Source organism: Oryzias melastigma, linkage group LG2, assembly GCF_002922805.2.
Source record: "Oryzias melastigma strain HK-1 linkage group LG2, ASM292280v2, whole genome shotgun sequence".
Taxonomy (NCBI): Eukaryota; Metazoa; Chordata; class Actinopteri; order Beloniformes; family Adrianichthyidae; genus Oryzias; species Oryzias melastigma.
Window position 1 is genome coordinate 12,637,080 of NC_050513.1, and position 21,030 is coordinate 12,658,109.

Genomic DNA, 21,030 nt, shown 5'->3' on the forward strand with positions numbered 1-21,030 from the left:
GTAAAGATAGTTCTTTGGAGCTGAGGATTGCTTACGATCAAGCCGTCTCACGGACTTACAGAACCTAAGAACAAGTAGCCACTGTGTTGACCACAAACTTTTCCATTTAAAGTATTTTGCATCTTTAAGTCATCTTTGAAATCCTGTCAGGGTAATCATTTTTCCTTTAAAGATGACAAGCTAAGATAACAAGCACATCAAAAACAGAATAGCTAAGAAAGAAAGGTTTGAGTATTCAAAGACTTCATATATCTTAATAAAATTAGTTTACGTTTGTTTTTTCTTTATATGACTTCAGGGAAGTTTCTGCAATAGAAGAGGGTTCATTGATTAGCACTTTCACCCCTGGCAGATGGAGTTTGTACTGCCAAAAAAGCTGTGGCACATTGCCCGTCTGGCTGCCGTTAGTGCCATTATCACCTCACCTCCTCGATGTCTAGAGATTTGCTTTCCTACTTTGTTTTCTGCTTCTCTTCTCAGTTTCTGTACATTTTTACTTTGTTTGTGACCTTTTATAAACTCATTTTTCTCCTTTTCATGTCTTTCCCCTTTTCTTTTTTTCAATCTCTAATGCAGAATATCTGAATCCAGTTGAGGAGAACCCATTCGTCTCTCGGCGTAAAAACGGGGAGATCCATGCTTTGGACAACCCAGGGTACCACAGCACACCCAACAGCCAGCCCAAAGGAGAGGACGAGTACATCAACGAGCCCCTCTACCTCAACACCTTCCACAATCCTGCTGACTTGGGCCTGGAGGCCCTGAGGAGAAATGGATTACCCTTGCCGACCCAAACCCCATCCCTAATCACAGCCTCGGGCTCCCATCTCCCTCTCACAATCCAGACCAGTCTGCCTCACTACGCCCTCTCCTCAACCCAACCATCTCCATCCGGGGTACCCTGCCTCCACGGCCCAGCGACTCACATCCTCCACGCCCACCACACCCTCAAACCCATGGGGCAACCGGGCAGTCTCGTTTCTGTGTCTCAGAGCCAAACAGGAACTACAGCTCAAGCGAGTCAATCAGGCCCCCTATCCTCATCGGCAACCATCGGTCACGGAGGCCTCCCGGCCTACCAGAGCCACACAGCTACACACCCTACGAGTCTGCTCAAGCATGGAGGGCACACGTCAGGAAAGGCAAGCGGGAAGAAGCTTAAAGTAACCTTTGACAATCCTGAGTACTGGCAACACAGCTTGCCTCCCAAATCGTCTATCCAGGTGGTCCCAGACGTAGCCCAAGGAGGATCCACCAATACTAAGCTCCTCTATAAGCAAAATGGACACATACGATCAGGAGCAACGGAGAATCCAGATTACATATCTGAGTTTTCCCTCAAGTCTGGCACCGTGTTGCCACCTCCACCCTACAGGCAGCGAAACACTGTGGTCTAAATAGTCCCCACCCCGTGGTACTCTACCCTCCAGTGACCTTGACATCCGCTTTGGTTCTACAGTCAGGGGTGGCACACCAAACCCACCCTCCAATATTTTTTCTCCAGATAATGTGCCGCCTGCTGTAGCAGCATCGAAGGACTTGCGCCACCAACTAGGAAAACCTCACTAAAGCCAGTCCAGTTCATTTTCTGAGCCTCCGCATCAGCCGACGGGAAAAAGAGAAAAAAGACTGTGGACGTTGTGTCGCAAGGCAGACACACAACTCTCAAACATTCAACTTTGGGGACCTGAACTCACTGCCAGACACGTCGGTGTCAGATTTGTGAGAGGAAAATAGATTTTTTTTCTTTAACTCTTCCTTGTTTTTCCACACAAACATAGAAGTCCGAGTCTGAGCAATACTCTACCGAGGGGTCTCCGGAATAAGCAACATAACCAATGTAGTCTGTTCCATTTCAAATGTCCTTTAGCTTCGTAAATGACAAGCTAAAGGAGAGTTCTGCCATTGGAGTCAAGTGTTGTAGCCTGTGTGGTCATAATTTGTGCTCTCGAATTTCACCATATACGAGAAACGTGTCTCACACCGAGGTCCCGCAATGATCAAAACTAAGCCATCTGCTTTTGCATCTGCAGTACGAAGGATATGGGGGAACCACTGTCTTGTTGTTTTTGCTTCATTAAAGCTAAAGAGAAGCTGGTAAAGAGAAAGAAAATTGATTCCCAAGGAAAAAAAATACACTGCTAATAATTTTATAAGCAATGGTTGGAGTGCTGAGACGCTCGACTTTTATACACTGGTTCTCCCGTTCAGACCTTGTTGCTAATTATGGCGAGTCAAAGCAGTTATGCAAATTGCTGTATACAGCTAAACTGCATGTCAAGATCATCCATAAAACAGCGGAGATCGAGATAGGGGATCACAGGAAGCGGGATGGCTAAAGGGAGACCTTTCTGCCGGGAGCTGAGGGAAGGTTCATACGAGTCGGCTAATGAAGACCTTAAGGAATGAGGAAGGCAACACCAGCAGCACACAGTATAACGCAACACATACTATTTTTTTCTCTCTCTTTTTGTTTTTATTTAATGAGATTGGGATGAGATTTATTGTCTCTATTTTGAATTATTTGGATTTTTTATGGACAAAAACAAAATGTGAAATGAAGTGACACTGGAAGTGACTGTTAAAGCTGGTTAAAATCACTGGTTTGAGTTTATGACTAGAGTTTTGTATTTTATGTGAAAACTCTGATTAAACCAGACTTTTCACACATTCATCCTGTTAAAATATTCCACACCTTTGTGCCATTTTACCCACTCCCCTATAAATACAATAAACACTAAAAGCCACCCCCCAGCACCAACATCAATACATTCTGTAATATTAGTAATTTCTATTTTCATAACTGGTTGAATTGCATCCTTTTTATTTTGCCTTGTTTGTATTTATCTGGGTACATCAAAGCATTTATTCCTAATATAATGTTTTACCTTGTAAAGTTTGAGTCATCAACTATTGTTTACTAGGATATTGTCCTAGCAGATAGTACTTCAATATTAACACGCTTTATATAATTTAATTTAAACATTCACATTTTCGTAAAGTCTATTGGAAATTAACAATATGGGCTATTAATAAGAACTAAAGCTAAATCACAGTACGACTCTAAGACACAATAAACCAATGCATTTCACTCTCAACTCGTCATATATGGACGTAAGGTTTGGGGCCCCTCTGCGCCACTTTTTGATGTTTTGGGTGTCCCCAACTCGTCGTTTTTGATATGCTGGCTGTTTCCATTAAATCAGGGGTCCCCACCTTGGTACTGGTCTTAGGACCGCTTGGTACCCGGAGACAGACAGGAATAAAATGCATACTCTAATTAGGGGTCCCCAACCCTTGGGACGCGGTACTGGAACCAAACCAGATTCAGCGTCCGGTATTTAAGGATTGAGGGACCTGTGATTTAATGGGAACATCCAGTATGTCAAAAAACGACAAGCTGGGGAGACCCCAAATATCATAAAGTGAAGGAGGCCCAAACTATGCATTACATATATGAATATTAGGAGTGATAATCTGTAGGATAAACAACAAAAAAAGATTAAGTAATACATTTTTATTTTTTAAAAATATATATATTTATTTGAGATATTATTCTTTATCCCGCCTTTTTATTTAGAAAAATTTGACTGGACCTACACTGGATCGAGCCATCGAAAGTGGACTTTAAGATAACTTCTAGATGTAGATTATTTAAAAATATTTATTTTTAGCAAACAATTACTGAGCATGATTTTGTTTGGGGTTTTACATTTCTTAGATAAAAATTAGTTTTCCTAGAAATTACATTTTCTAGCAGTTATCCTCTAATGTACTGCTTATAAAACCAGGTAATGGTAAGAAAATAGCAAAGCATTTTCTTAGTATTTTGTCTGCTCATCTAACGTCAATCGACAAATCTTCTGGTTGATTTATGCCTTTTTTTAGCTAAAGTCTAAAGAAAAAATCTCGGTTTTTGTTTCAAAAGATCAAAGAATGATTCATAAGCTCATATTATCTTTACAATCACGTGACGTTTAGCTGTTTTCCGGAAGAATTGAGTTAAATTTGATTCTGAAGTCTGAAGAACATTCCAATTGCAAACAGTGGTCTTTGTGATGACGCCATCCTATGGTCATAGAAGACATCCTGGTCTTTAGCAACACTGTTATTTGGAGATAAGCTTGAGCCTTCAAGGTTAAATCTTACTTTGTATATGCAGTACATTACTACAAAGTACTACTGACTACTTAATCAACTGAGGAGAATCGAACAACTGCTTGAACTCTTAGCCAAGAGTAGAGTTATCCTAAATACTACTGAGATAAATTATACAACATTCAGCGTCTGACTCATTCACTACTGATGCCTCTTAGGGCTAACTGCCATACAATGCTGCTAAAAGTGCTGGTTTTACAGCCGTTCTTTACACCTCAAAAGCCATACTTAACAGCCCACAAAGTTTACCAGTCGTAGAGCACAAAAACTTCATGATATCTTAGAACTATTGTGGCGTTCTGTCACTTGTTGGAACTGCGTCTTGAGGCGATGATAGGGGGTTTAAGACATCAAGGGGACAACTTGATCATGAACCGTGGGGGTCAAGAAAGCGTCAGACGGAGAAAACACTTGAATAACGACTACAAATTGATACACACAAAAGTGGTAGCCCTTGTAGGAGCTTCTCATTTTCTCTTGTTTCTAGATCATGAACCCGAATCTGATGTAAGTCCTATTGGTTAGCCATAACAATCTACATCAGTCAACTGGATATATTTTACCATTGAAGATATTTCACTCCTTCTTCAAGAGCATTTGGCAATTTGCCTGTTGTTTATTACCTGGATAAGACGTGTTATACCAAGAAAAGTTGGGTTACTTTAAAAAAAACAAGTCTTCAAGGAGTACTATTTCATACGTTTTTTTTTTTTGCCTCCAAACATGATGTTTTAAGCCTCATTTCCACTGATCAGTCCTATTCGGTCTGGTATTTCGAGCTTTCCATTGTAAAATTCACCCCTTAAACAGTGCCGACCTGTTCCTCTTGGGGGTCCCCATCAGTTGTAGGTTCATTGAACATTGGTACGTAACGGTTGGGGCCAAGCCACTGTACCCACACGTCGATTGGCAGAAAGTGATGACGACATTAGAAAGCACCAATATAGCGCTAATTTAAGCTAACGTTTCCAACGTTTGGAAGCATTCACGTTTTTTCAGTTTCCTGTCTGAGCCTGAAAACAACATTAAGGCCTGGTCTGTGGTGGAACTGCAAACGTTCCTTGCCATCATTTGGCGACCGTGTGATACAGGGTCTACATCACATATGTGATGTGAAAACAAACCACTCAGAGGAAGCGAGGCTTAACTGAGTGGAAACGCTCACCAGAATTAACTGTACTGTACTGAACTATTTCTTACCGGACTAGACCGGAACCCTCAGTGGAAACGAGATCTACTGATTCATATATGATTAGAGGGATGGATCAATTAACTGGTTGTTCTAGTCTGACCGATAAAGTAGTCTATTGTTGGGGTAGACAATATAAAGGCTACCACAGGTCAAATGATTGTTTTGGCTTCTTTTTTTTCTTCAAATTTGGATTGTGATGCAATGAAAAAGACAGGTCAAGGTTTAGTGTCAAGTCATTCAAAGATAGTGGAAATAATACTAAATAATCTATTGCCGTTACCTGGCGGCCATACCTTAGTTGTGACTTATTCCATAGCTGTATACTTTTTGACTATTTTTCTAAAGGGGTTGTTCTTCAAGTTTTTTTCTTAACGTTTAACTTATAGTTTTAACTGTAGGCATATCCAAAAATCCTAAATTTATTTTCATTTTGTCTGAGTCAGTTGAATATTTGCCTTTTATTTTTTACTTATGCTATGTACATGCGCTTTTAAGAATGTGCTAGACGGGCATTCTTGAACGCAGTTTTCGTGGATCTCGATCCAGGCTCTCTTCCGATATATGAAAGAATTATATTTAGTCATATAATTCTGTCTGGGCACAAACCACCTAAAATTGATTTCACTAAGATATATATCAATTTTTAAAAGGTTGGCCCTTCCATCTTTTGAAAACACGTCACTTCCTAAATCCAAGTCCCTGATTGGTCAACTGATTTAACTTTTGCCACACTCTAAATGGTCTCGCGTTCTGCCTATAGAGGCCAAAAACTGACGTAAAAACGTGCGTAACGATGCGTGAATGGGAGGGTGTTGAACGCAAAATCCCAAGACGCGCATGTAGGTGCGTTTACATAGCCTTTTCATTGGAAGTGGTCGCTTGGATAAGCGCTTCCAATCGTGAACGTAGAATTACGGAAACCTTTTTTTTATCACATCTTTTTTTTATTTTCTAAACTCTACTCTCACACAGCATACAAACTCTACACTAACTGTGATTTTCCTAAATATGTTCCACATTTTAAAAGAAAAAAAAAATGTTTTTGTGTGAGTTTGCACTTATTTTTAAAACCATCGTTGGGGGACTGGCGTCACTCAAATGACTTCAAAGACGACGGGGTCTATACTTATCGAGTAGTTTTCTAGTAAGACTCACCGCTAGAGGATTAGTCTGGGATAAGATCTTACATAATACATGATTAGCACTTACATGATTTACTATTTATGGACTGCGATGTACCGCGCAGCACATTCAGTATCTCACCATCTTGTGATTTCCACCCAGAGATGATCAGACACCTAATATGGTGAAGTGTAGGTTATTGTTTGGTGGGCTTTTTTATCATTCTACACTATTTATTTTTTACTTTTATTATGTATCTAAGTAAGTGTGAAAGTGTTTATGTACATAAAAATATATATATGTTTTTCCTCCCAATGGAGCACTTGATCAAAGTCTCGGGTAGAAAGAGAGCTTTTCCGCTCTTCCTTACTGAAATATTCAGCTTGTTTATCTGGTCATTCACCAATTAATAAGGCAGAAGCTTCAGAGTAAGCATGAGGAAGGTAGTGTGGTTGGGTTCAAGACGAGAACACTGTTTAGGTGGTGCTGATCAGCTTCAAGAATGTCCTCATTTTGTGTTTTTTTGTTTGCTTCTAGCAGAATTTATAATGCAGCTTTGATGATAATATGATTAATTGATGAAGGAATATTTTGTAGTCCCTTTTAAAGCTCTAATTCTATGAAATAGAGACACCATTTAATATCAGTGTGAAATATTTATGGCACATTTGAGCTGCTTCATACTGAGCCATGGAATAGGCTGGTGGTTTTGAGAAAACGGACCAGGAAATGATAAGAGTGGTAAAACAAGAGAGCACGTGCATTGGTTTTGTTCATCCAAAACGTTGAGGAGCCAGAAAAACTATAACAATGACTCTGTTATGCTACGTACACACCAGGCATTTGACACAAGTTCTTGAATGTGCTTCCAGCAAACGGTGTTCACACTGGATTGTCGCTACCTGATACTAGCGCATGCCCCTACAGTTGAAATGCGAAATGTCAAAGCAAATTTCATGAATCTTGTTCCAGGCTTCTTGTTTTGCAGCTCTGTTCGACATATGATTAAGTTAGACTGAATCTAAATTCTTCCCCTACCCCTACATTTATCCCTCCAAACTGAGATATATGGAAAAATTGCGTCATTGAACTCAGACCTCACTCCCACTTGATGACATCATCAATAGTTGCCGGTCATCTACGTAACCAAATCCATAATTCCTCCTTTACCCTTACGGCTTCTCCCTGCCCCTACATTTAGCCCTCCAAACGAAGAGTAATGGAAAAATATTGTCTTTAAATTCGGACTTTGCTCCCACTTGATGACATCAACAATAGTTGCTGGTCATTATGTTACACAATCAGTAATCCCCGCCGCCTACTTCTACGGTTTCTTCCTACCCCTACATTTAGTCCTCAAAACTGAGAGTTATGGAAAAATAGAGTCCTTAAATTTGTACATCACTTCAATGATGTCATCAATAGTTGCCAGTCAGCTACTTTAGCACGGAGCTGGTAGCACTTCGAAATACATAACAGTACCAGTTTTTATAAATTTAATAAGGTCATTGAAAAACAAAGTCATTATTTGCAAATACCCAATTGAAGACAAGTGTGGGGGAGGGATACAGAACTCTACCCTTAAAAAACGTATTGTGGACGCCCCTTTCCCATCAAATACCCCTTTAATTGGAGGGTTAGGGGGGAGAATTTGCATTTGTCCTTAGTGTCACAAAATTCCAACAGGGCAAAAAAAAAAATTCTCCTTCACAAAAATTTTTAAACAGTTGGTACTTTTGAGTTTTGATACGGACGTTCCATGTATACCAAATTCTAGTTCCTGATTGGTCAAAGTTCAACTTATTTGGCTTTTAATGTGCGTTCAATTATCGCATAGAGTCCAAAAACTGACTTAAAAACTTGTGTAGCAACTCGTAAACGCACAACTTCTGAAGGTAGAAGTCCAAAACGGGTATTTATGTGCATTTATTTTTGCCAAGACTTGTTGCCAAGCCCGGTGTGAACATAGCATTAGACATCTTTACAGTATTTTTTTTTTATTATTATTGAATCATTGTAAAGCTACAAATATTCCAAAGTGTTTGTAAACTGAACGTATCAAATGTCAAACCACTGACTTTTGTTTTGACAAACCCTTTACAAAAACTCCTTTGAAGTTGCAGGTGTCTGTAGGGGGCGCAGTAACGACTTGCAGGTGTCAGGTGCCACTTCACTAAAATAAAAACCCACACCTGCTACTCATTTGAACTACTGAAACCTTTTGTCCTGGGATGCGTCTACAATTTCAGGCGTAGACATTTGTGGCGCCGGTACAGTTGGGTTTAGAAGCGATCTTATTGACAAGTTATAGTTATTTTGGTGTTCTCCTAACAGAATGCTATGAGATTTTATTTATTTGACATTTTTCCTCTATTTATGTTTTCTCTGACTCAGTCTAACACTGATTTGTTGACTTGTTTTTGTTTAGCGACTATCTCTAAGCCAAGGTGCAAAGGCATGTAGCCATGTGCCGAAGTGAGTCCTTTCGTAATACACTCAGCATTTATCTACCGTACTGAGCTTCAGTAGTCTGTTATATAGTAAAAAAGACAAAAAATACATTTGCATGGTACCCCGAATAAGTGTTTTACCACCCTCCATGTTCATTGATTGTTATGTATTAAATGTTCATCTAAAAAGCTTAGCAGCACAAAATGTCATTTTTTTTCTATTAGGGTTTCTCATAATTTTTGTGTTTGTGTGTGTAATACTCCTACAGATTTTTTTATTGTTCTATGCCTTTAGTACATGCTGTCAAAATGTAATTTTTGTGTCCTCAACTGCTTCTCACATAACATGTATACGTCCTTAAATCAGTTTAATTTAATTGCACAAAACATGAAAGGCATTTTTTTCCTCATCTTTAAGTTCTTAGATCAGTAAAATTGTACAGAATCTTTGGGGTGTTCTCCAAAACTTATCTCAGACTTCAACAACAAATGTGAATAGTATTTTTATAAAGCACCGAAAAGGGGCCGACATAGTGAAATTGTACATACGGAGGCATTGCTTTGAATTTATATTGGTCTTCTCTCCTACTGCTGTTTTCTCCTGCTTAACTTGTATAAAAGAAAGAGCCGTACATATTTGCTTTATGTGAGTGTACCTTTGGACTAATAGGGGTTTGTTTTTAAAAAGTGCTTGTTGATCCTTTCTCATGTGAAAACTCTGTTTCGTGGTCCCGTTCGGACCTTTTGTGGCTGTCCTCATGTAATGTTTCAGTTTAGATGAACACTGTAAAGCTATAAAATAATGGCGGCAGACCATCCGCGTCCTCTGACTCCGCAAGTTGGCCTCGTTTGAAGTCCCTCCTTCATTACTATGGAACCATTGCTGCCAACAAACAAGCAAGGAACTTCAGTGTTACCTTCTCCGCTTAGTTTTTACCAAAAAAAACCCACTACTGAGCCAAGTCGAAACTTCACCTCTTTCGTGAAAGGCAGAGTACGCCTGCCATACATTAACCCGTTCCCATTTAAGTTCCAGTAGGTTTTGCATGCTTTTAGAGGACACATATGAGAGAAGGTATCATCAGCCCTCCCCATCTTCTTTATCCAATCATTGCTGGTTATCTCTAAAAATATTGTACAAAATAAAAAAAAATAAAAATAAAAAAAACATACTCAAAGCTTTATATCATACAAAAATACCGTTCCTCATGTTTGTTACATGAATCTGTCAAAAGTATATTTTTAATTTAATATAAATAAAGATCAATTCTGTATATATGTGGTCATTGTGTGTTTTTGTGCACCGGTTTTACAACAGGGGTGTCCAAAGGGAGTCCTCGAGGGCCGGCCTCCTGCTGGTTTTGCCGAAACCCTGCCTTATCTGCAGCTGATTACCTGGATTAGGTATGTTTGGCCAATAAGGAGCTTCAATGGCAGGTTGGTTGAAAAACATGTAGAACACTGACCCTCGAGGACTGACTTTGGACACCCCTAGTATACAAAAATGCAGTCAGGCTGTAGCAAGCTCCACTGTGGAGTGCTAGCAAGCTCCGCTGTAGAGAACTAGTGAGCTTCGCTGTAGCGAAGTGAGCTAGCTCCGTTGTAGCGAGCTTGAAAGCTCCCCTGTAACAAGCTCCACTATATTGAGCTAGCCAACTCTGCTGTAAGACAATCTGGAGCCACCCCAGAAACTGTGAATGAACCCTCATTTTCTGCCCACTTTTAAACTATATGGCGCTCACTTGGCCCTGCTAGCTGGGATGCTAGCTAAGACAACGCAAACAAAGACGTCTAGTCGTCTAAAATACATTTGATGGCATTTTTTCAGGTGCCATTTCTCTATCACTTCATTATAGCTTAACTGTAATGCAAAGAGACCCAGTGCAACCAGGGGGTAAGATAAATTATTCCTTTTTAGCACAACTTGTTCTTATGAAAGACTTTTTTGCTTATTTACAAAGTGTTCTAAAATGTATTTACCATTAGTGAGAGGTTTTTTTTTTTTTTTTTTTGATCTTGCAGTTCCTCTTGCTTTTTGCAGTCAACGGGGGGGCCCTTAAGGCCTTGAGACAGATCCTAGGTTATTTTTGCTTGATTTAACACCCCGCTGTGTGAAAAATCAAGGCAAAAAATAAAAAAATAAAAAGTTCTCCGTCCTATGCCTTAATGTACACGCTAACAGCTTCAATAATGTAATTTAACAGATGGTCTCTTTAATTAAGGCGAGGAGCCTCTCAAGCTACGGCGTGCCTATTTAGACCCGACTTCTTAGGATTAGCATGATAGGAGCTGCAGTGGAGATGGGAAGCTGAACTGTGCCACGCTTTCATGCTCAAAAGGACTTGCAGATGAAGACCAGCTGTATGAAAAGGTCCGCAGTGTTCTCTCGCAGCTTCCTCCAAAAGCTCGCTTCAAACAGGCTGATGTGTGGATATAACATTTTGCTCTCATTTTTTTCTTTTTTTTATATCTTGGCCCCCGTGCTGCTCTTAATCTGCTGTTTACCCAAGTGTTGGTTATGTAAACTGGTATGGGCAACATCGTTTGCTATGCAGCGCTCCTCCACCGCTGCTTTCATTTCAATCATAAATAATACAAAACTGTCCAGTGGCAGAATATGAGCTTTCTGAAGTCACTGCTATTAATACTAATAAGACGATGGCTTGCTTAAAGTAAACACTGTTTATGAACAGTTCTTTTTTTTTTTTCCTCTCTCAGTTCATCTCTGAGCTTCAATTAATAGACACATCTAGTTTCTCTATACAAGCAGGGGACCTCTGCATTAGAAACAATATCTGTAAGGAAACACAAAATCTATGTTCATTTTACTCGCTGGAATAATGGACCATAATTGGATGTCAACATTTCTGGACAGGCAGCGTGGAAAAGGGGAAAGTTGCTGTTAATTTGATTGTGCAACCATTTGTCAGCGTGTTACAAGCCCCCTACCCCTCTAAAATCGTCCAGAGGAAGCCCCCAGCTCCATCCCAGAAGCCTTTAGCAATTATACTTAAAGCTGCCCCCGTGTAGCCGTGACACCGCTCGGCGATGACAGCTCATCTCCAGCACACCTCTGCTGTTTAATTGCAGCGTGTCACCTTGACAGGCTGTTTAACCCGCATTCTCCAGAAAGAAGCAAGACGGATGTTTAAAATGGCTCCATCAAAATGCCTTATCTTTTGGCCTGAGGCATTGGGAGAATGGCTTTTTTTTACTATAACACAAGTAGTTTTTATTTGTTTTAAATTGTTCTCATAAGGTATCAAGTCATCTACAGTCGTCTTTTGATCTACCGTGTGATCTTTTAATCATTTTTATTCTGTTTTTAGCCAAAATTAGGATGTAGTTTCTGCCGAGTGGCAGTACTTCATTAGAAATTCGCTTCTGAGTTGTGGGCAAAACCAAAGAGCTGTCGAAGGACACCATTAAAACAATTGAGTTACAAGAGCTTCAAGTATTATTTCATCTGACAAATGCATTAGAGGTGGGAATCATTGGGTTCCTCATGATACGATACATGCCAATATCAATGGTATTGCAATAATTTGTAATAACTCACAATATATAGAAGAACACATATTTTTTTTTGAAAAATGTATCCCCATTTATTTTTTTAGCTAATCATAATAAACAACTTTTGTCTTATTTTATGCAACAAATACTACAAAAACTCACTGTTAACAATAATAAACATTAACAGCCAAGCGGTAGTACTTCATCGCTCCTGAGTTGCGGGCAAAACCAAAGAGCTGTCGAAGGACACCATGAAAACAATTGAGTTATAATGAAATAAATACATGAGCTTCAAATATTATCTCATCTGATGGGGTACAAATGCAGTAGAGCTGGGAATCATTGGGTACCTCATGATACGATGCGATACATACCTCACAATATAGATGGTATTGCGATAATTTGTAATAACTCACAATATATAGAAGAACACACATTTTTTTAGAAAAATGTATCCCCATTTATTTTTTTTTTAGCTTGCACATGATCATAATAAACAACTTGTCTTTTATGCAACAAATACCACAAAAACTCACTGTTAACAATAATAAACATTAACAGCCAGAAGTGCCACTCGCATAAGACATCAAGTCTCTAATCATCTTTTGATCTATTTTGAAAGTCTTCCCAGTGGTCTGTTTTTCATTTTCATACTGTTTTTTGGCCAAAACAATTGTAATTTTGTTTTTTAGGACATAGTTTCTGCAGACTGGCTGTAGTTCGCTTCTGAGTTGTGGCCTAAACTAAAGAGCTGTCAAAGGACACCATGAAAAAAATTGAGTAATTCTGAAGTAAATACAAGAGCATTATTTCATTTGAAGGGGTACAAATGCACTAGAGCTGGCAATCATTGGGTACCTCATGATACGATATGCGATACATGGCTCACGATATCGATTATATCGCGATACTACGACATTTACTCAAAATTATCTCTAATAACTCACATTATATAGAAAAACACATATTTTGGGGGGAAAATATACCCCATATGTTTTTTAGCTTGAGCACAATCATAATAAACAACTTATGTCTTATTTTGTGCTACAAATGTTTGGCACTTTTGTCGTATATTGCTGAAATCAGTAATACTATGTCTTTGACAAGCATTGACACCAATCGAATTTCAATTATCTGTCAAGCTCAATGTTAACAATAGTGAACATGAACAGCAGTATCATTGCTGTTAACGATTGGAGACTTGATTTTATAAGAGATCAATTCTCTAATCATCTTTTGATCTATTTTCAGTGTTCACAGTGGTCTTTTATTCATTTATATACTGTTTTTAGCCAACATTTAAAAAAAAATAGATTTGTTTTTTAGGACATAGTTTCTGCAGATAATTAGAAATTTGCTTCTGAGTTGTGGACTAAACCAAAGAGCTGTCGAAGGACACCATGAAGACGATTGAGTAAAGATGAGATAAATACAAGGGCATCAAACATTGTTTCATCTGGTGGGGTACAAATGTACTAAAGTTGAGAATCACTATTACCTCACAATTCACAACACATGGCTCACGATATTGATAAAAATCACGATACTGCAATGATTGGTAAAAAGTATCTCATGTCTTATTTTTGTGCAACAAATAATAGACCCTTTTGTGCAACATTGCTGAAATCAGTAATACTATGTCTTTGATAAGCAGTGACACTAATTGAATTCGAGTTTTCTGTAAAAATTCGGTGCAAAAGTTTTGTAAATAACAGAACAAAAATTAAATAATTCAAGTAGCTGCCAGGCACATTGGTGTTCACGACAGCCAATCTTGCAAAACACGCCCCCTATGTACCTCCAAAGGAAAGTCTCACCAAAGAATGACAAGTACAACATTTTAAAGCCTCTTAAAATGAAATAGGAGATTGATTCTTGCTAAGAACCCATCGAGTATCAATAGCAGGGCTAAATTCAAATCACACCTAACATTACCTATGCAACAAAAATAGTGAAAAGTCTTGGAGTTATCCAGACATAAAGTTTTAATAGCAAAGACCTACATGGATTTAGTTGTCTACAAGTGATGGAAAAGGAAAAGCACGGGGAGCTTATGGCCCGCCCAGCGAATTTCACACAAAACAAATACACTCTTTTTCAAACTGTTTTTTTTTTCATCTCCTCCTTATTCACAGTAATTTGAAATACTCAGAAATCCAATTTGAGCCTTTAGATATGCCCTCCATCATCAGAAAAAGCCCACAAGAACATTTTAAAAATGCCAAAACCTGTTTTTATTGGAGTGTGTCTTTAAATGAGCAAAGAAAATAGGATTACCCCTATAGGATAGTCTGGTCCTTGAGATCTACCACCCTGCTGGGTTTCCTGATGTCTCTGCTTTACTCACTGCTAATTAGTCAGAACTGGTGATTCAAGGTCTGGCTCATACAACTTCAGCGCATCTCTAGATTTAATCATTACCTTCATTTTGAGTCTGTTTTTGTTTAGTTTTGTGATTTAAGAAAGTAACTGATTCTGAAAGTTGTCTCACTTAAACAAATGCGAGGTCTGTAATGATCATCTTAGATTTTAACTGAGGCAGAATGTATATAAAACAAATTAGGAAATCACAATCAAATGGTCTAATTTTAAAATATGTCAGAAAATAGGCATTTACTCAATTACCACTTCAGTACGCCTCAATGTAACCCTGGTTGCCAAGAGAAGAGGTCCAACATTTTCTATTGGTCTTCACTAGATTCAAACACACTGTTGCTGCTATTTTTGGTCTATTCTTCTTAGCAGATCTTAGCATCCTACAGAGGTCTTTGGACCGCAGTAGGATTTAAATCACTGACAATGCGGTGTGTTACTAATAGTACCCTTTGTACCTGTGGTCCTAGTTCTCTTTAAGTCATTGACTAGTTATCCCCATGTAGTTCTGGGGTATTTTTCTCACCATTGTCAAAGGAATTTGTACCTCACCAGACGAGATCTTCCATAGAGATCCCGGTCAAAGGAGATTATCATTAATGTTGTCTTTATTTAATTTTCTAATAGTTGCTCAATCTTGTCCTTGGTGTCCCTTGATAGCTCTTTGGAAGAGTTGCAGTCTGACTGTTTAAGGGTGTGGATAGGTGTTTTTTATTACATATTTACACTGAAAAAAGTGAAACATTAGATCAATTAACAAAGGTTCTCTAATTTGTTGCATTTAAAACATGCTATTTCAAGTAAAGTTTTTGAGTTGAGTTATCCATCAACTCAAAATATTAACTTGATATAAACTAATATTTTTAAATGTAACAAATTACAGAACTTTGGTTAATTGATCCAATATTTCACTTTTTTCAGTTTAGTCTTACTTTAGTGTCATTGGAAGTTTTGGCCAGAGGGAATCCCTCCTACAAGTAAGTTCAAACATTAAAAGCTTTTTTCCACAGATATCAAACGTTTATAAAAATAAAAATAAAAAAAATACTGGGAAGTGCTCAACAAACCTAATGGGTATAGTCATAAGCTTAAAGAGTCAATCTGGGATAAATAGGAAGAACTTGGACTCGAAAATTTACTGCATACCATAAAACTTGCTAAACATTGCTTGCTCCTTTGTGCCATATATAGAAAATGAAACAATAAACATTGAAACAATCTACAATATTGGACTGAAAAAAAGGAACTGCAACAATTGATATTTCTTTACTTATTTGAGAACAGATAGAAGGGGCCCAATTAAGATCCATAATATTTATTGAAGACCCGCTTCAATGAAAATTGTGTTTTTGGTCTTTGTAACCCTTGTGCTAAAGTGGGGTCATCTGAACCCCACAAGAAAGCAGGCGGAACTTTTGTTTTAAAGGAATTTTTATCTTCACTGGTCCGTGGTAGACATGAAATCCTTTAACCCTTGTCCACCTTTGTCATGGGAGGGATCCCACATCAATATAAGGATGGGGTCATCTGGACCCCATAGGATAGCACAAGGGTTGATGTGGTCTAATGGCATTTTTCAATTGAAATGAATGCTGATAAATAAATGGTGCCCCAACCCAGCACATTTTCCCTCCCAAGTTGTTGACGTTTGGTTAAGGAACCCTCCGGATCACTTTTTGACGTTTTGGGTGTCCCAAAGTCGTCGTTTTTCTGGCCGCGAACCAGAACCTGTTACCTTAATCTGACACGGTACCAGACCCAAAGCGGTACCAGACGTTGTACCGGGCGCAAACCGGATGCGGTACCAGACGCAAACTAGTAATGGGTAAAGGTTATGGTATCGGTAACTATGGCACTGAGTTAGGGTATCAGTACTGGATGCGTCCAAGGGTTGCAGACCCATGATTTTACGTACAGCCAGCACGTCAAAAAGTAACAAGTTTAGGACACCCAAAATGTCACAAAGTGACATGGAAGGGGCCTTAACCAAACGTCAATATGTGACGAGTTGGGAGTGAGAATGTGTTGCCCAGTCAGGAAGGCCAAGTGGGCCCCATATAGATTACCAGAAAATGTGGGCTGTTTCCTAACCATTGTCAAATGCATTTGTTTATTAGGTAAAAGGAGATAATCACTAATATTGCATTTGTTATATTTTTTTATTATTTCTCAATCTTGTCCCTGGTGTCCCTTGACAGCTCTTTGGTCTTGCTCACGGCAAAAAAGTTATGGTTAGTCATGGTGGCCCCCCTTTCTTTGCCCACATGGGCTTAAGTAGGCACTCAGTAGGCTTTCTCGCTATGTTAGCCAGTCGCCTGGTGGACAGTGTAGCGAGCGCCACGACCCAGGGGCTACCAGAGCTAGCAGGGTCGCTGATAGCAGGGTAACAGAGCCAATTTGAGCCAACAGGTGGGGCCACTACGGAAATTGTGGACAACTGGGGCCCAGTTCAAAACCATATGGCGCCCACTTTTAAACCATATGGGGGCCACTTTTGTACCATATGGCGCCCACTTTTAAACCATATGGTGCCCACTTTAAACCATAAGGGGGCCGCTTTTAAACCATATGGGGGCCACTTTTAAACCATATGGGGCCACTTTTAAACCACATGGGACCTAGTTTTAAACCATATGGGGGCCAATTTTAAACCATATGAGGCCCACTTTTAAACCACATGGGGCCCACTTTTAAACCATATGGGGCCTACTTTTAAACCATATGGGGGCCACTTTTAAACCATATGGGGCCCACTTTTAAACCATATGGGGGCCACTATTAAACCATATGGGGCCCACTTTTAAACCATATGGTGCCCACTTTTAAACCACATGGGGCCCATTTTAAACCATATGGGGCCCACTTTTAAACCACATGGAGCCCACTTGGCCTTCCTGGCTGGGGCGCCATACACAATGAACAGAGTACTTACCCAAGTTGGATAAACTTTTTGTGTACAAAAACCTAACATCATATTGAAACACTTCATTTCTTTCCTGGATAAAATATTTGGCATCCTCATATTAAACTGCTGCTTCAAAGTACATCTACCCAACAAGGAAATACTAATCCCAAATAATTACTGTAACATATTACCCTTTTTAATTTCAGACGCTTTATTTACATCCTAATACCATCCTGCTGCTGTTGTGTAATGTGCAATTAGAATTTGAATGTTTCTGTTATGATTTTTTTTCCATAATGCGGTTAAAGATATGTAGCATTAATCATAGTTATCTCCCACCGTGGGGCTGTGTTTCCCCCCCTGTTGTGCCATGACTGCACATTTTAAAGTGCAGCTTTATGAGTTACAGCTTTAACGATCCAATGCGGAAGGAGCGCGGATGGCTTTCACGTGTGATCTGTGGAGAGAATAAAGCTAAAGGGGCTTATTGTTGCTGTAATGCTGGCTTGATTTAATGGGATAATCATTATTCTTTCTACGTAGTGACTACATTGGTAATCTAAATTTACGCAGCTCATATCCAAAAGAGGAATTATGAAAAAAGATGTGCAATTTAGTGAAATCCTATAATTGTTGCGCATTTTTTCCTGCTATAAATATTAATGACAAACGTAAATTGTATGATTTTCTCCTACCAAAAGTTCACATTTGAAAGATTCCACCAACTGAAAACCCCACTACGGGTCAGTATCTCCTCACTGTCTCAACGAAAACTTGTCGAAAGCTTCTTGTAGCTCCGCGCCTCAGGCTCCAACACAGGTCCGGGGAATCCGAAAAGACACATCTGCATCAAGCTGGGGAAGACAGCTCGGTCTGCTGAGGATAACAGCGTGGAGGATGAAGAAAATGAAGCGGGAAGGCTGCCGAAGCTAACCACGTAGAAGCCCGGGCAGAGTTATGAGCTGGGAAAACAACGGAAGAGGAGGCCGAATGGACACGATAGCCTGAGGCAGACTGAGGAGGGCACAGAGCTGCCCAGAGTCAACTCTGTGAGGTTACCTGGGGATGCTGCTGCCGAAAAGTCCTAAGAAGGCTGTAGTGGAAATGGAAAAAGGCGATTTTTCCAACAAAACTGATGAAGAAACTAGCAAAAGTCCAATTAGACTAAATGATTAATGTGTCTCTGTTAATGAAAGAAAAACCAACAATGATCACTAAGGGTGGGGTATACTGGGAATTTGGGTATCGATACAGGGCTAGTATCGCGATATTGGTATTGAAATTGATACTTCTTCAAATATTGTGTAATCTAATAATTTCAGATATACACTTTTTTGTTAATTAAATGTATGAAAAAAACAAAGGACACTTTTGGCAAATACAAATATTCAACCTTGTCACGCTAGTAACGACACTTCACCTAGGTATTGATATTATCGATACTCAGATTAATACCTCTGATGATAACTAAAACAAATTCAGAAAGGCAATAAATAAACCCTAAATCCACTTCTTTACCTGTAAAACCTGTACATTTTTGACAATTTAAAATAAACTTGTATAATTCTAACAAAAAACGTCTAAAACCGTCTGTGCTACCTCCTACAGGTAAAAACAAGGTGTTACAGTTGAATTCCGTGACTGGTCAAACCATTTAGGCCCTCGTCATAATCTCCAGCTCCAGTAATGATAACAGTCCTGCCCCTAAGCCCCACCCCTCTGACTGGATTTTCAGTTTTCGACTGTGGGTGGAGTCAGCCTAAACTCTAACTTGTTTGGTTACCCTTTAAAGGTGCAAATAATGTTACCCAACCCCTCAATCTGCCCTTCCTACCCTGTTCAGAGCTCCATGTGACAAATTCATACAAAAAAAATCGAAAATTCTTCTCATTTGTTGGTTTTATCTCCATAGCAACCATTTTATTTTTTGGCCATCTCAGGATGATGAACAAGTTAATGTAATTTTTAGAAAAATCGGCAAAAGTAATTTCTGGGATTTCCTTGGCAACAAAGGGTTTGTTCGTTTTTTTAGTTTTTTGCTAACCACGCTCACATTCCTAGTAAATTTGTGTTGTGTTATATGATTTCATTCAGCTTGAACCAAGGATTCATGTATATAATTTTCACAATATTCCGAAAAAAAAAATGTGCGACCAACAAGGGAACGCCACTTTTGCGAGATTGTCCTACTAGCTAGCACCGTGACAAATTGACCTTTTTTTTTTTTTTTTTTTTTTTTTTTTTAGCTTTTAGCAAGTAGCTTTCTAATAATGCTTAAAAGTTATAAGGCGAAAGACTGAAATCCCTGAGAAGCTTCAATACTCAGTGATTTTTTTAATTTTTATTTTTTATAATGGGGTTCATGATGGCGTCCTCTTCCCAAGATCAAAAATCAACGACCCTTCAGTTGTGGTTGTAGCTTTTGTAGCTTTAACCTGTGTGGGAAATGTTGTGTAGATCACATAAAAAAAAAAAATCATATCATGCAAAAATGTGGAAATTCCACACTATGCCCCAAAATGGCCGCAAAGTCATAGGTCCTATTGCCATCCCATAATAATTTTCATAGCTTCCTTTGGATATCCCTGACGTGTCTTTTGGCTTTGTTAGTGAATTAAGAAAAAATAATTTTTAGCCCCATTTTGACATTTTCTCACGCTGTGACATCATTTTTTGGGCGGGAGTCGTTCACTATGTTACTGGTCGTAGGGAAATTTTGACTTTTTCGGTATGTGGTGGGTGAAAATTTTTCGGTAAGTCAGAAAAGTTCAGAGAACACCATGGTCTTTGAGGTTCCAGGACTATAATAATTGAAATTCTCAATCAATACTGGAAATCAGACATTTTTTTTTTTTTTATTTTTTATTTTTTTGTTGCATCTTTTGTATCCTTTTTTCTCCATACTCCAGCAGCAGTGACCTCCAGCAGTGCCCACAGAGACTGTCTCACAAACACACACACACAAGAGTCTGGCCTGAGGACAGAGATGGAGAGTTCTAATTTCCACTGAGCCCACAAAGTCTATCTATTCCTCCAAACTCAATATCCTCCTTTTCTCCCTCTCAAAACTACACACCGTTGTATAAATATCACGTGTAGTCAAACACACATTATGGTGCTATAGACGTGTGAAAAAGGTCTTGCCCACCACACACAGCAAAAAGAAAAATCACACATGCTTTTTTTCTTTCTTTTTTGACTCTGTCTGACCTCAGACGTGTGTGGTCTTGTGAGGAGCTTCTGCATCGTTTGGCGCCCGCAGCTTAAGCTCTGAGAGCGGTTAAAGTTGACCGTGTGAATCCATTTAGTGCCTTGCT

The 21,030-nt window shown here is 39.0% G+C and overlaps 1 protein-coding gene across 1 annotated transcript in view; it reads left to right on the forward strand.

The window, feature by feature from the left end:
- si:ch73-383l1.1 (receptor tyrosine-protein kinase erbB-4) overlaps positions 1 to 10,196 on the forward strand; it is a 439,732-nt gene extending 429,536 nt beyond the window's left edge. The window contains exon 27 of the mRNA XM_024288936.2: positions 577 to 10,196. Coding sequence (XP_024144704.1) covers positions 577 to 1,397 — 821 coding nt within the window. The 3' untranslated portion in view covers positions 1,398 to 10,196. The remainder of the gene's footprint in view (positions 1 to 576) is intronic.
- Positions 10,197 to 21,030: the final 10,834 nt, after the last annotated feature.